Source organism: Pseudorca crassidens, chromosome 10, assembly GCF_039906515.1.
Source record: "Pseudorca crassidens isolate mPseCra1 chromosome 10, mPseCra1.hap1, whole genome shotgun sequence".
In the NCBI taxonomy this organism is placed as follows: domain Eukaryota; kingdom Metazoa; phylum Chordata; class Mammalia; order Artiodactyla; family Delphinidae; genus Pseudorca; species Pseudorca crassidens.
In genome coordinates, this window is record NC_090305.1 from 69758751 (window position 1) to 69772062 (window position 13312).

Here is a 13312-nt window from a genome sequence, read left to right on the forward strand (position 1 = left end):
ATTGACTTCTGTTCCGGAACAGCTTTTCCTACAGTGCCTTCTCTGGAAAGCTCTGCCGGCCTCCAAGTGTGGCTGAGTCATTGAAAGTTCACAGGAAGAGAGTACGATGGGGGTTACTGCAATTCAAGCCCAGTAACCAGGGAAGGGAGATTCAGAGAGGCTGGGCCACTGGGGTTGGGCGGAAGGACCCCCAGCAAGTTGATGGCTCAGACCCCCACCCGGACTCCCCCTCCTAGCTATGTTACCACCACATTAGCCACCCCTGATCAGCCCCATCCTGTGCCAGAGGTCCTACATCCACAGCCAGTGTCAACACATTCACTGCCACCCCCATTTCCTGGGTACCTGCTACAAGCTAAGCATGGCGAAAGGCCCGAGGACACCACCTCATAGCAGCTGCCCCACAGACGTACCTCTGCTGACCTGGCCCTGACCAAGAGAGACACAGGAACACAGTGGTGTATCTAATCGCCAAGCCGGGGGCCTGGACCCCCAATAATAACTCCACTTACTCTGCTGTGCCCAAGCCCACCATCAGTACGAGATCCCCATTAACCCCCTGTTCAGTTCAGGTTGCACTTTCTGGCCCAAGCCTCCAGTAAGAGCTCCTTAAAGTCCAGCACGTACCTGGGAGCCCCACCCCAAGCACTCCAAGAGCTCAGCTCTCCAAGCCTCTGCGTTTCCACGTAAAGAGCGACAGCTCAGGAGCCTGTGGCCCGACAGCGACACATTTTGCAGCCTTCTGGGGGTGACGGATGGCCTGCTCTTCACATCACTATTTCAAATATTAACATAATCTCCCAGGATGAATGTGGTCGCTCGCGCCTAATCAATCACCCCTCCCACCCCCGATACCTCATCTCACCAAGCACTCGCTTGTCACTTGTCTCCTGCTGCAGCTCCTTGAGCAGGCAGCACTGACTGCTCTCCGGGGTTGTTCGGCCTGGCCACCCCACTCATTGCGAGGACAGTCTCTCTGGCTTCCGTGCACAACTACACCCACGGGACCCTCCAGGACCTGGACTCCACTCCGTATGCTGCCTCAAAAACAGATCTCACCCTCCTGAAAAGCCTGACACCTACCCATCAGAGCCGACTAAGTACCACCTCAACATTGTGACCTGGGGAAGAGCAGGCCAAGACCCGAAGGAATCACTGTGTCTCTGTTTCCCCACCTGCCCCCATGAGTCCACAGTGTCCCATCACGCTGGGTCCTCAACTGCACCAAGCTTTCCTCACTCCTTATTGCTGAAGCCCTTCCCCCACTTCCAGCTGGAACAGGGTCCCTAAAGGGAAAGCCAGTGGCACCAGGCTTACCTCACGGAGCTGCTGCACACCCCCAAAGATCCGCATCACGCCATCGATCTCCTGCTCCAGGCGCCGGGCCCAGTGCTGCATCCTGTGTGCAGAGAGGAGAGGAGTGTCAGGAGGACCTGCCTGGGGCTGGAACAGCCCCGCCCCAGCCACCGAGAGGTGACACGCAGCAGCCGCCCCTTCAGAACCCAATTTTCACTAGAAGAGAAACAGAGGCTGGGAACCAGAGCGTGCCTCTGATTCCCTTTGAAGTCTGGACCCGGTGGCCCAGGCTCTCCTCACGTACTGTTGGACAGCCAGGGAGGGGAGCAGATTATAGTTTAAATGCACTGAGGGAGTCCAGCGGCTCCAAGAAGCCTGCAGGGAGACTATTTTTCACTGTGAAGAGCCAGCCCTTGATGCTGCTGCTCTGAACATGGGGACTCAGGATACCAGGGAGGAGGGGACGTGAGTGAGCCTGGTGTCTGCTGGATCTCAGAGACTTCTGCCCCAAGGCTGGGTGGCACCTAGGCAAGGGGAGGGAACATGAGAGCTGCTGCCACCACCAAGTCACTGTGTAACCTGGGGCAGGCCCCTGCCCCTCTGGGCCTCATTTAAACAGTGGACATGGAGAGCTTCCTGCTCAGACGGCCCTCGCCTTTCCAGTACCCTAGTAAACAGAGGCTCATCACTAGATGCCCCACGTGAACTGTCTACCCACAGGTCCAGTTCAGACTATCCCACACCTTTCTGGGGGCCTGGCAAGCCCCATGAGCCCTTCACCAGAGCCACCAGCCTGAGCAGGTCTCCCTTGCACTGGTGCCACGCTGAGCTCGCTTTAACCTATCTGGGTCTCACTATCCTCCTCCAGAAAGTGGGGATAATTTGGGGTCACCTTGTAGGGTCTGAGAAGAACACATGGGAACTGGAGGGTCAAGGGTGCTGCACAGGGATCTCTGTGAGGGGACAGGATGGACAGGTGGTCACAAGGTCCTATATTCTCAGCCCACGCTCATGAACAGGGATGGTGTCTGGGGAGAGGGCTGGCTTGGGTTCTAACCTGTGATCCCACTTTAGGCAGTGCCAGATCAGGTGAGCAAAATCACAACAGCGCTTGCCAGGGCCTGCCGGCCAGAGAGACACTCTCCACACTGCCAAAAGCACTTTCTGCTGTGACCAAAGCCCCTGCCCTAATGCATCTGAAAGGCATCTCAACTTCCCCTTCCCACCAGACACAGAACAAAGCCTTCCCCGGGAGGGCTCATAGGAGAACTACCACACAGACTGAAATATGCTCACAGGTTAATAAGCACATCCCGTGAGGCCAGGTAAGGGTGGGGTGAAGCCAGCCCCCAGCTTCTGGAAGGGTACCCCAGGAGCCATGGGATCTGGGAGATTGAGTCTGGCCCCAACTCCTGCCCTGGGCCTGCCACCTTCCCCACCACCCCTACTGCCGCTCGGGGCCAGGACTCTTATAGCTCCCTGGGTCAGAAAAGCTAAAGTCTTTACCCCAGCCCCCTGCCCCATATCCCTGTGGCTGGGGGCTGGGCCCTTGCCATTGTGTGTGCCCGCATCGGTTGGCATGGGAACTCAGATCAGGAAGCAGGCGGATCACTAATTGCAATTTGCCAAGCTGAATGTCAGGACCGTGATGGAAAAAAAAAGTCAACATCAAAAGAAAGAGGTATTGGGCTTCCCTGGTGGTGCAGTGGTTAAGAATCCGCCTGCCAACGCAGGGGACACTGGTCCAAGCCCTGGTCCGGGAAGATCCCACATGCCGTGTAGCAACTAAGCCCATGCGCCATAACTACTGAGCCTGAGCTCTAGAGCCAGTGAGCCACAACTACTGAGCCTGCAAGCCACAACTACTGAAGCCCACATGCCTAGAGCCAGAGCTCCGAAACAAGAGAAGCCACTGCAGTGGGAAGCCCGTGCACCACAACAAAGAGCAGCCCCTGCTCGCCGCAACTAGAGAGAGCCCGTGTGCAGCAACAAAGACCCAACACAGCCAAAAATAAATAAATAAATAAATAAATAAAATCTAGTTTTTTAAAAAAGAGAAAGAGGTATCAGCTTCAGCTTGTTGCTGGCTGAGACACAGCCTGATGCCCACCTCTGCTCCCCACTGCAGGGGAAAAGCTAACCCCAAGCCCAGGTGGAGGCCAGGCTGCAGGCCAGGCTATGAAGGGTGATCAGGCCTCAACCACCAGGGGAGGTTTTTTGCTGGGGGAGGGCAAAGCCCAGCAGAGAATGGAGAGCCTGCTTGTCCCCTGGCTCCAGGTCACCAGGAGCTGATGGCTTGGCCCTGGCTGAGCCATAAGCACCTGACAGTGTGTCAGGTGGCTGTTTTATGCTCCTGAGACAGAGCCTGGGATGCTGCTACGGGCCACAGGGACTGGCCTACCCCTGACACATCAGAACAGGCACACCCTCCTGGGGTCTAGAGGTGGCTCTAGCCCTTGGTCTGGCACGGTGGGTCTGATGGGTAGACCCCAGGTCCCAGATGCAATGCCCACCATCACGATGCCAGGGAAAACAAGTTATTCTGATCATTCACCTAAACCAAACCCAACTAGGAAGGCAATATGTGTCCGAGAGTTTAAAAGAACGTGATAGATCATTCATTTCATCATCACAGAGACATGAATTTGTGGGTTCCAGAGTTTGGCTGGTGTCCCCGTGCTGGTTCCAAGGGGTGACACATGGGACCCAGGAGGCCAGGAGTCAACTATGCACCTGCAGTGTTCTTGCCCAGAGGCAGGAGAAACCACCCACCAAGCCCGTACTAACCCTGGCCAGGCACAGTCATACTCACACCAACAGAAGGGCATGGGGGCTTTGAAAGGATGGGGGATGCATCAGGATTCGTGGCGCCACTGGGTCAAAGGCAAACTGACCAAATCCTGCCTGGGGTCCCATCAATATGGACCCAGGTGCCTGCATCTCCCATTGCTCCCTGGCCAGACAGTGTGGCCCATGGGTCACCCCCCCAACAGGGTAGATCCCCCTGCTGGCTCCCCACATCCCTGTGATTTTCCATGCGATTCATTGAGATGACACTGCTTATCTCCAAGTGTCTCTAAGTGCCAAATTAGCAAGACAGTGAGGAGAGAGAGTGTCTGGGAGGAGGCACGTGCAGCCGGGGACTGCAGCCGGCATGATGTCTGGTGTGGCCATGACAGCCTCACACCATTATGTCCTCCAATGTGCCCAAACCTAGTGGGGTGCAGGCACTGAGTCCCCATTTCACAAACAAGAAAACTGAGCCCCCTGGCAAGGACAGGTGCGGAGCCATGTTCTACAGAGAGAAGCCAGACCTGTCTTCCTGGCTCCATCAGCTCCATGACCCCACCCTCCTAGGACAATGCAGCCTCTGGGAAGCCTAAGGGAGAGGCTGCCTCTGTCAGCTGTGTGACCTCTGAGAGTTCTTGCCCCCTCGGAACCTCAGCTTTCCGGTCTATAAACAGGGAAGACAATGACTGGCTGAATACCTTTCAGGGCCAAATCCACACGGAAACTTGATGGGCAGTATTATTATTGGGTCGTCCCCTGAGGGCTAGAAGCTCATCAAATCCAGCCCTTCCTCGCTTCCCAGTGCTCAGAAAATCTTCCCTGAATGCCTGCTGTGGGGAGAGAGCACAGAGGGAGGGAAATGTGGAAAGGGTTTCCCTAATGGCTCTCTGTAACCCCCTGCTCCCCAGGCTGAGAGAGGCCGGGAGCAGGCACAGGGCAAAGACGTGTGTGTCCCAGGGCTAGAGGGTTGAGGGCAGCCCAGCAGGAAGATGACACCAGCTGCTGTGGGACTCCAGGTCTTTTAGTCTCCAGGGCATGTTTCAGAACCAAGAGGAGTACGTGAGGGAAGAGGAGGTGTCATCATTAGGCAAGGGAGCAAAATCATCCGTATGTGGAGCGAGGAGCTGGAGCTGAGGACCCCCTTTAGCAGACAGAACTATCAGGACTCCCACTAGAAGGCTGGGGAGGCCCCAGGTCAAGCTACAAGAGCAGTGAAGGCCTCCAGCTCCGAGGCCAGATACACAGGCTCCCCCAGACAGGGAGGAAGAGGTAGGGAAGATGGGAGACGGGAGGAAGGGAGGGGAAGGGAAGGGAGGGGAGGAGAGGGGAGGGGAGGGGAGGGGAGGGAAGAGAAGAGGGAAAGAGCCTGTATACAGATGCAACAGCATAGTTTAAACTGTTGCCAGTTGTTAATTTTATACGTGAAGTTGTTGATCAGAATGTGATTTAATTGTACAGTATAATCCAGGCTTTTGGAATAAATTATGCAGAAAACTCATCTATAATTAAATCAAAAAAACAGAGACAGGTGACACTGCACGTTCACCCTCAGAGGGCAAGGGTAGGTGTGGGCGGCTGGACCCTGCAGAGGGACGAGAGGGAAGGGGGAGGGCTTTGTTCAAGAGCAGACAGGGGAAGGCCCAGGAGAGGCTAAGGCCCAGTAGGGGCGAGGATCTCTGGACCCCCACCTACCTCTGCAGGCCTTCTCACCACTCCCAAGGAGGCGTTTTCCTTGCCATCAAAGCCTTGCTACAGACTTCCTCTGCCAGGCAGACTGGGGGCCTAAGAGCAGTCTGCAGCTCTCCCCTCAGCTCAATCAAGGCAGTTATCGTAGAGGGGGAGATGCCGAGGGTAGAACAACAGGTGAGGTGGGAGGAGTGGAGGGCAGGGCAGGGCTAGGCTAGGGCAGGTGAAGGGTGCAGGGGAGCAGTCACAGGGGAGGCCACTTGCTGCCAAGGGTACTATGAGCCAAACTTGGCAATGGTGGGGGCCCATGGGTCTCCTGCTTCCCTTGTGACGGACTGGCCAATTATTCTTTCAACTCTGGGGGAGGCAATGATTTCAAATAAAATGCTATTTAATTATTCTGATCATATTTCAGCTGGCCTGCCACCTCCCACCTTGGTGCCCTAGCAGTCTTCTGAAGGGGAAAGAAAGATAGAGCAGGAGGCGGGGGTAAGAGAAAGACGGAGAGACAGAGAGACCCAGACATGAAGAGAGCCCAAGAGAGCTGGTCTAGAGGGCCTGGGTGTCAGGTTCACCCCGTCTCAGGGGATTACTGGTGGATGGGCAAGAGGGCCACTCCCCATTCCAGCCTGGAGAGGCCACGCAAAGCTCAGAGAGCAGTCGTGGCCCCTGCTGAAGCAGGGCTTGGGACATGGCCAACCCCTCCCCAGGCCACAGTCCTGCTGCAAACAGCAGGAAGCTCAAGGCTGCACCCCAGGATCGTGGTACCTCCAGAGCCACCTCCCCCGAGGAGTCCTCCCCGACCACTCTGTGGATATCCCTCTCTACCTAGACTGAGTGCCCAGACTCAGCCCTGGCTCTTCCGTGACCTTAGACCAGATGAGCCCTCTTAGGCCTCAGTTTTCCCATCTGGAAAATGGAGATAAAGCTCACCACTTGTCTACCTCCCAGGACCCCAAACAGAAGCAGGTGGAAACCACGGCCTCATGGAAGGGATGACTGCCCCACACACTCATGCACACACAGACCCATCTGAGCGGCGGGGCCGCTCTCCCCTCAATCCTGTCCCCTTCCTCAGACCTGCAGCTCATTAAGCATGGGATGGCTGTACCTCCTCCTTGGACTGGGGCCTCTAGGTGGGCTGCAGCACTCCCTACACTACCTAAGAGACCCCGACACAGGGGAGACTCGTTGGGAAAGGTAGGGCCTCCGATGACCAGAGCATCCTTCGTGCTTGTCTGCTCAGGAGAGAAGACTCTTGGCCTCAACATCTTTCAGGAATCAAAGCCCAGGGTAGGGCCCCCAACCTTGATTTGATCACAGCCTCCCAAGAAGAGAGGGCAAGTCTAGCCAAGGTCATTCACTCTGCAGAGGCCAAGTGGGCCAAGCCACTCCAGACCATTGAGATCAGAGTGCCTAGAGGCACGGAGACCAGTCAGCACTGACCTGGCACTGCACAAACCACAGTGGGGTGGGGGATGCACAGAGGCCTGGGGAGAGGGGAGCATGCTGGCTCAGCCAATTCACGTGGAATAAGCTCCCCAGTTAGCCATCCACCACTTTACAAGCAGGGAAACTGAGACGCAGGACTCAAAGGGACAGGCTCACCATCAGTGGATTTGTGATTCTGCTTAAGGGGCTCCTAGTGTAACATGGGGCCCCCAGGAGCATCGTCCCCACCCCACCCCCACCCAACCCATGCACACAAGGACGAAGGTAGCCCACTTATCACAAGGGATCCTCAGAGATCCCCTGGTGCTGGGGAGGGGCTGGTACTGCTGAAGCTCAAATTAGTCCAAATCCATCGGCCTCGACTATGTGTGTCTTGGGACCCTGCCCAAATACTGCTCGTTAATGAGGTTATTAATTATGGGGCTGTCCCTTCCCTTTCTTTGTCGGGGGCGGGGGGGGGAACCCTTCCCTTCCAGTGGGCTCTCGGCTGGGAGGCAGCAAGCCTGTGCCTCTCCGCTTAGACTAACAGTGAACAGTCATCCACTTTAATTAGGGCGCCAGGTCCAGCCCAGTATTTACTCCCAGTAGCCTGATAGGGGGAGGGGACAAGGCCTGGAACAAGGGAGCAGCTCAGGGCTGGGGAGCTGGGCAGTCCATTTGGCCCAGAGAGGGATGGAGAGTGTCCCAGGCGCACACAGCACTCTGCCTCACTCCCCACCATCAGTGCAGGACTGAGGGCCCACAGGGGCACCAGCAGTCAGGGAAGCACACAAGGACTGGGGCAAGCCAGGGACATGCAAGCTGAGAAGGGGAAGGAGGTTTCCCAGGGGAGATGAGGAGGACAGCATGGAAGGCCCACCTGAGCCTGATTTCTGTTTCTGCCATGGTTAGCTGTGTGACCTTGGTAACATCCTTTCCCCTGTTTGGGCCTCAGGTAACTCATCTAGAAAGTGAACTGCAGCAACACAGTACTGTGTCAAGACTGCCACACCCAGAGCCACGAGGTTCCTGAGCAGTCCCTCAGCAGGACCCTCCTCACCAGGCCTGGTCTGGGGTTTCCAGCAGCAGGAGAAGCCCATAAGGGGCACTGCTCCAGCTTCCACGGGAATGAGTTCTGCCCAGCAGTCCCAGGAGAACCAGGAGAGGGGCTAGAGAAGGCACCAGGGAGCCGGGGAGAAAAAGGAGGTGTGCAGCAGGAAGGAAAACACCGTTCTGCAGGAGAGCAGGGGACTGACTGTGGCCCAGACCCAGGCTGGAGGGCTTGGCCAGGGTGGGGATGGGCCCTGGGGCCGAATCTCCTCCAGCCCCTGCCGTGTACCAGGTCCTGCTCTGTGGTCCACACCCAGCTCTGTGGTTTGGACTCTCCAGGTCTCAGCTTCCCTCTCTGCTCAAGGAGGGGTGGCCTGGGGCCTCCACAGGCCATGTGGGGATTTGTTTCCCAAGGGGTCTGACTGGGGCCTTCCTGCCTGCCTCACTGGGTCTGCACCAGTGAGGCCAGGGCTCTCAGTGCACTGCCTTAATTATCTTCACAGCAGTCAGATCATCCCCAGTCCTCAGAGGGAAAACTGAGGCACACAGCAATTGAGTGATGTGCCCAAGGTCATACAGCTAATGAACACCAGTCAGGATGATACACACCTCTCTTCAGACACCAGTCTTAAATGCCCAGCTGCGGCACGGCATGTCCACTTGGATGCCTAATGGGTCTCTCAAACTGAATGTGTCCTAAACCCAGACACGGACCTCCCTCTGGATCTCCTCCTCCCTTTTCTCTGCACCCCCTGCCTCCCCTGGCTCAGCTGATGCCAGCTCCTTGGTTCAGGCCCGAAGCCTCAGGGTGACCTGCAACCTGCTTTCTCTCGCACCCACATCCAATCTCTCAGCAAGTCATGTTGGCTCCACCTTCACAGTCTGCCCACTGCCCTCCACCTCCCTGGCCCCCAGCCTGGCCTGGGCCACCATCATCTCTCTCCAGGACAAGTGCAGTCACCAGTTCACTGGTCTTCAGCTTCTGTCCTTACACCCCCTCCCCCGGGCTGTTTACCTCCACACGCAGCCAGAGCCCCCTGTTAGAACAGTGTCCCTCCTCTCTCAACACCAGGCCACAGCTCCATGACACTAGAAGAAAGACAAAGCCCGTCCAGGGGCCATACTCTCAATGGCCTCCTTGATCTCGCTCCTCAGGCCACACTGGTCTCCTCGTTGTGGCTTGAATACACTCCTGCACTCCCTGCACAGCCTTTGTACATGCTGTTCCCTATGCCTGGATCAGTCTCTCCTCAGAAGTCCTCAGGGCTCCCCTCTCACCTCCTTCAGTGAAGTCCACCTTGCCCCCCATTTTAAGTTGTAGCCTCCCAGCAGCAACTGATCTCAGGTGCCCTCCTGGGGTTACCGCCCTCCTGGGCTGTGAGCCCTGAGGGAGGAGGCTCCTGCTCTCCAGCCTGGAGGAACAGGCACTTAGCTGAGCACGCGCACCTCCCCAGAGGGGCCTGATCTCCCCGCCGTCCTGCCCAGCCTGCATGCTGCCGGCCACAGGAGCAGGCAGGTGGGTGTGCAGTGGCAGCCTGTGGAGGGGCTAGAAGTGCAGTGGCTGCCCCAGGGACAGCCACTTTCCCCGGCTCCTCTCCGTATGAATTATTAAAGCTCATTTATGATGGGCCTGCCCAGGCCTGTGGCTTCCGTGCATAATTCATGGCTCTCCCAGGAGGGCCGGGTGCTGGAGCAGCCACTTCCTCCCGGAAGCAAGGAAAGTGCAGGCACGGAATGGCCCAGACCCAGGCTGTCCTCCCCCCATCCCTTTCACCCTGTCCCGATCTCAGACAGCCCAGTACCTCTACCCACCCTGCCCCATCTGGGATTCTGGACACTGGGATTCTGGTTCAGTGCAGACTCCCCTCTCTGTGCCTCGGTTTTCCATCTGTGGACTGACGGAGTTGGTGGTTTTCAAACTGCAGGGAGAGCAGAATCATCTACCTCCACTCCCCAGGGGGCCGAGGACCATGGGTTCCCAAGGTACCAACACCCAGGTGTCATTGTTTGTGAATTTTCCAGCAATCTAGACCTGGGACTTAGCAATGAGCAAGAGGAGTTCAGGAACTAGTTAAGGCATCCCCAGAGAAAAGCAGAAAGTCCAGGCCAGGGACACAGGGTATGGAACAGTCAGTCACTCTGCCCAGGATCCACCATCTGCTCCCCAGGCCTGGAACCACCTGCCTCAGTCACTGACACAGATCATTAACATTTGGGGTCTGCAGAGCCTCCTTCTCTCCCCAGCATGTTCCCCAGGTAGTCAGGTACAATGCAAAAGTAACCCCTGCCTAGGCCCATTTAACAAACTTGTAAACTGAGGTTCAGTGAGGCTGGCTCTTGGAGGCAGGGGTAGATATGTTGACACAGCCCCTGTGCCCAGCCAGGTGCTGTGATGGGAGAGCCACACCCAAGCCTGGTCTCAGGAGGTGCACAGCAGGGTGGAGGCACCTGTGGAGGTCACCAGGAGAGTCAAGGAGGAACCCAGGGGTTCCAGCTGCCTGTTCTTGCCCCACGCCAGTAACTGAAACCTGATTGGAGGTGGCAAGATAGGCCCTGTCCATGTGTCACCAACCACTCCAGCCAGATTCTATGATTCACACATCCCCACCTCCCCTCCTGTACATCCTCCCCACTCCCCAGCATGAGTCAAATCCTCTCTGAGCCACAAATAGCCGTCCTCCATGTGCGTCCTCGACATGGCCTCCTGCTGTGAGGAGGACAGAAACCTCTCTAGGGATCCTCTATTTCTCCTCAGGGTAGAGATCCCCCAGGGAAGCTGGCAGTGTCCCAGAGGACACACTGGGTGCAGAGGAGAGGTGAAGCAAAGACCAGAAAAGAACTCAACCCATCAGGGCAAGCTTTGTTCCCTGGCCTTGTCCCCCGCTACCTGGCCAAGTCACCTCTGCCGGAAAGTCTTCCAGGATTTCTCTCCACCCCTTCCCCCAAACCCACAGTCCTTACTCCACTTTACCAACCCTTGCCTTAGGTTGGAGCTGCAGTCCGGTCCCATCATCAAGCTTCCTGCAAAACTTAGCTTGCAGGATGGCAAAGAAGAGTCTTCTGGAAATGCTTGGGGATAGATTTCCCTGAATATCCTCCCATCACCAGACTGGTACCTGCCCTGTCCAACCCCCTCTGCAGTGGGAGAGAGGCTGGAGGGCAGGGCAGGGAAAGGGCTTCTAAATTCAGCAGGTAGCAGAGCACCAAGGAAAGGAACAGATGATTCAGAGTACCCGTTGTGTGCTGGGTGCTGTGTGTGTGAGGCCACTGAAGTCACACAGCACCCATGGCTAGGTGCTAACTGATTCAGGCCCACTTCATGGATGAAGACGGAGGCCTAGGCGGTGAAGCAATGCACTCAAGGCCACACAGCCAGTCTGTGCTCAACCAGAATTTGAACCCAGTAAAGGATGGCTCCAGAGCCCAGGTTCTGTCCCCTAGGCAATTAGGCTTCCTTAATCCCAAAGAGGACTTCAATGGCCAAGATTCAGGAAATAGGGTGCAGGTAAGGGCCACCCCTCATTTATGACCTTTTCCACCTTTGTGAAGGGATCTACTCCAAATCAGGGCCCTCACTGCCTCCCCATGCAAGCCAAAGCTGGGTGCAGTCAGAGTCCTTCCTTTTACCCCACCAGAGCTACCCTGCTGTAGGAATGTTGTCTCAGCAGTGCAGAGCCCAAGCTCCCTCAAACCCCTCCCATGACGGGGGGTGGGGTGGGGAGGGGGAGATGCCCACTTCCTCTGGGATTTGCTCCTCACTAGTTAGCTCCGGGCTTCTCAGCGCAAGCCAAGCTGCATGTAAATCAAATGTGAGTACTCAGACCACCTTGACTCTCCATGCTCTATGGTGAATCCTTTAGCAATGCAAATCCCCTCTGTGAGCTGCAATGAGGAGGGGCCTTCAGGTGCCACCCCAGCGGCCCCACCCCTTCTGAGAAGTCCCAGGTTGGTGGCCAGAACAAAAGGAGCCACTGCCTGGTGAGCCTGTGTTGTCCTGAGAGATGGCTTGACGAGTAACAGGTTGGCCAAACCCAGTAGGGCTATCACAGACAAAATACTCTGCAGATGTTGCCAGCCTTCTATAGATTCCCTACTAGCTCCCTCACTCCCCATTCATTCATTCATTCATATAGTTACTGAGGCAGGCTCCAAGCTAGGCACCGTGTCTCCAAGGGACACAGTGGTGAGCAGGGCAGATGCAAGCCTGCCCTCGGAAGCTTGGAATTCAACCAGAGCAGACAGCTGATCTGATCCAGACTCAGTAAGTGGAGGGAGGAGGAGTCCGGCGAGCCTTGCGGGGGTGGGATGCACGGCAAGGGGCCTGACCCAGCCTAGGGGTCTGGCCAGGCAAAGGTGGCACTGCAGAGCAGCAGGGCAGTTCAGACAGAGGGTACAGCACGTGCAAGGAAGGCTCAGCAGTGAGCTGTGCGCACGGTGATGCCCTATGAACACCCTCAGACTGACTATGGGCATAAGCAGGCTGCTCCCACACTGAGGCCTGCAGCGCTCCATCCTCAAGGACATGGTGAGTGCCTCCATGTGACGGATGGTGAAGGACAGTGAGCTTCTGACACTGGGGAGATGAGGAGAGCGGGTGCAGTCAGTGGCTGGTAAACTAAGGGTTCAAAGAGCAGGGCTTTCTGCTCAGTCCTCGGCACCCAGCCTGGGAAGGCACAGCTCCACCTGGCCCTCTCCAGAGGCAAACATCTAGCTCTGACAAATCTCCACTTGGATGCCCTAGTCTGCATCTCAAATTCAATGTGTCCAGTACCTGATGGTCCCCTGGACTGACTCTTCCCCAGCCTCCTCCAGCTTATCTGGTGAAAACTCTGTCCTTTCAGATGCTCAAGCCAAACCCCTGGGGTCTCCTGAGACCCCTTTCCCTTTCTCACACCCAGACCAACAGCAGGTCTCACCACCATCACGGCCATCACCCTGGTGCTCCTCTGTTCACACCTCTCCGCAGGGGCCCCCACTTCAAAGTCATGCTAATTTTTTTTTTTTTTTTTGCGGTACGCGGGCCTCTCACTGTTGTGGCCTCTCCCGTTGCAGAGCACAG

The 13312-nt window shown here is 56.6% G+C and overlaps 1 protein-coding gene across 8 annotated transcripts in view; it reads right to left on the reverse strand.

The window, feature by feature from the left end:
* Window positions 1–13312, reverse strand: part of CACNA2D2 (calcium voltage-gated channel auxiliary subunit alpha2delta 2) — a 138832-nt gene that overhangs the window by 111576 nt on the left and 13944 nt on the right. For all 8 annotated transcript variants that reach the window (XM_067754548.1, XM_067754545.1, XM_067754547.1 and 5 more), the window contains exon 2: window positions 1318–1399. In XM_067754548.1, the coding sequence (XP_067610649.1) occupies window positions 1318–1399 (82 nt within the window). The remainder of the gene's footprint in view (window positions 1–1317; window positions 1400–13312) is intronic.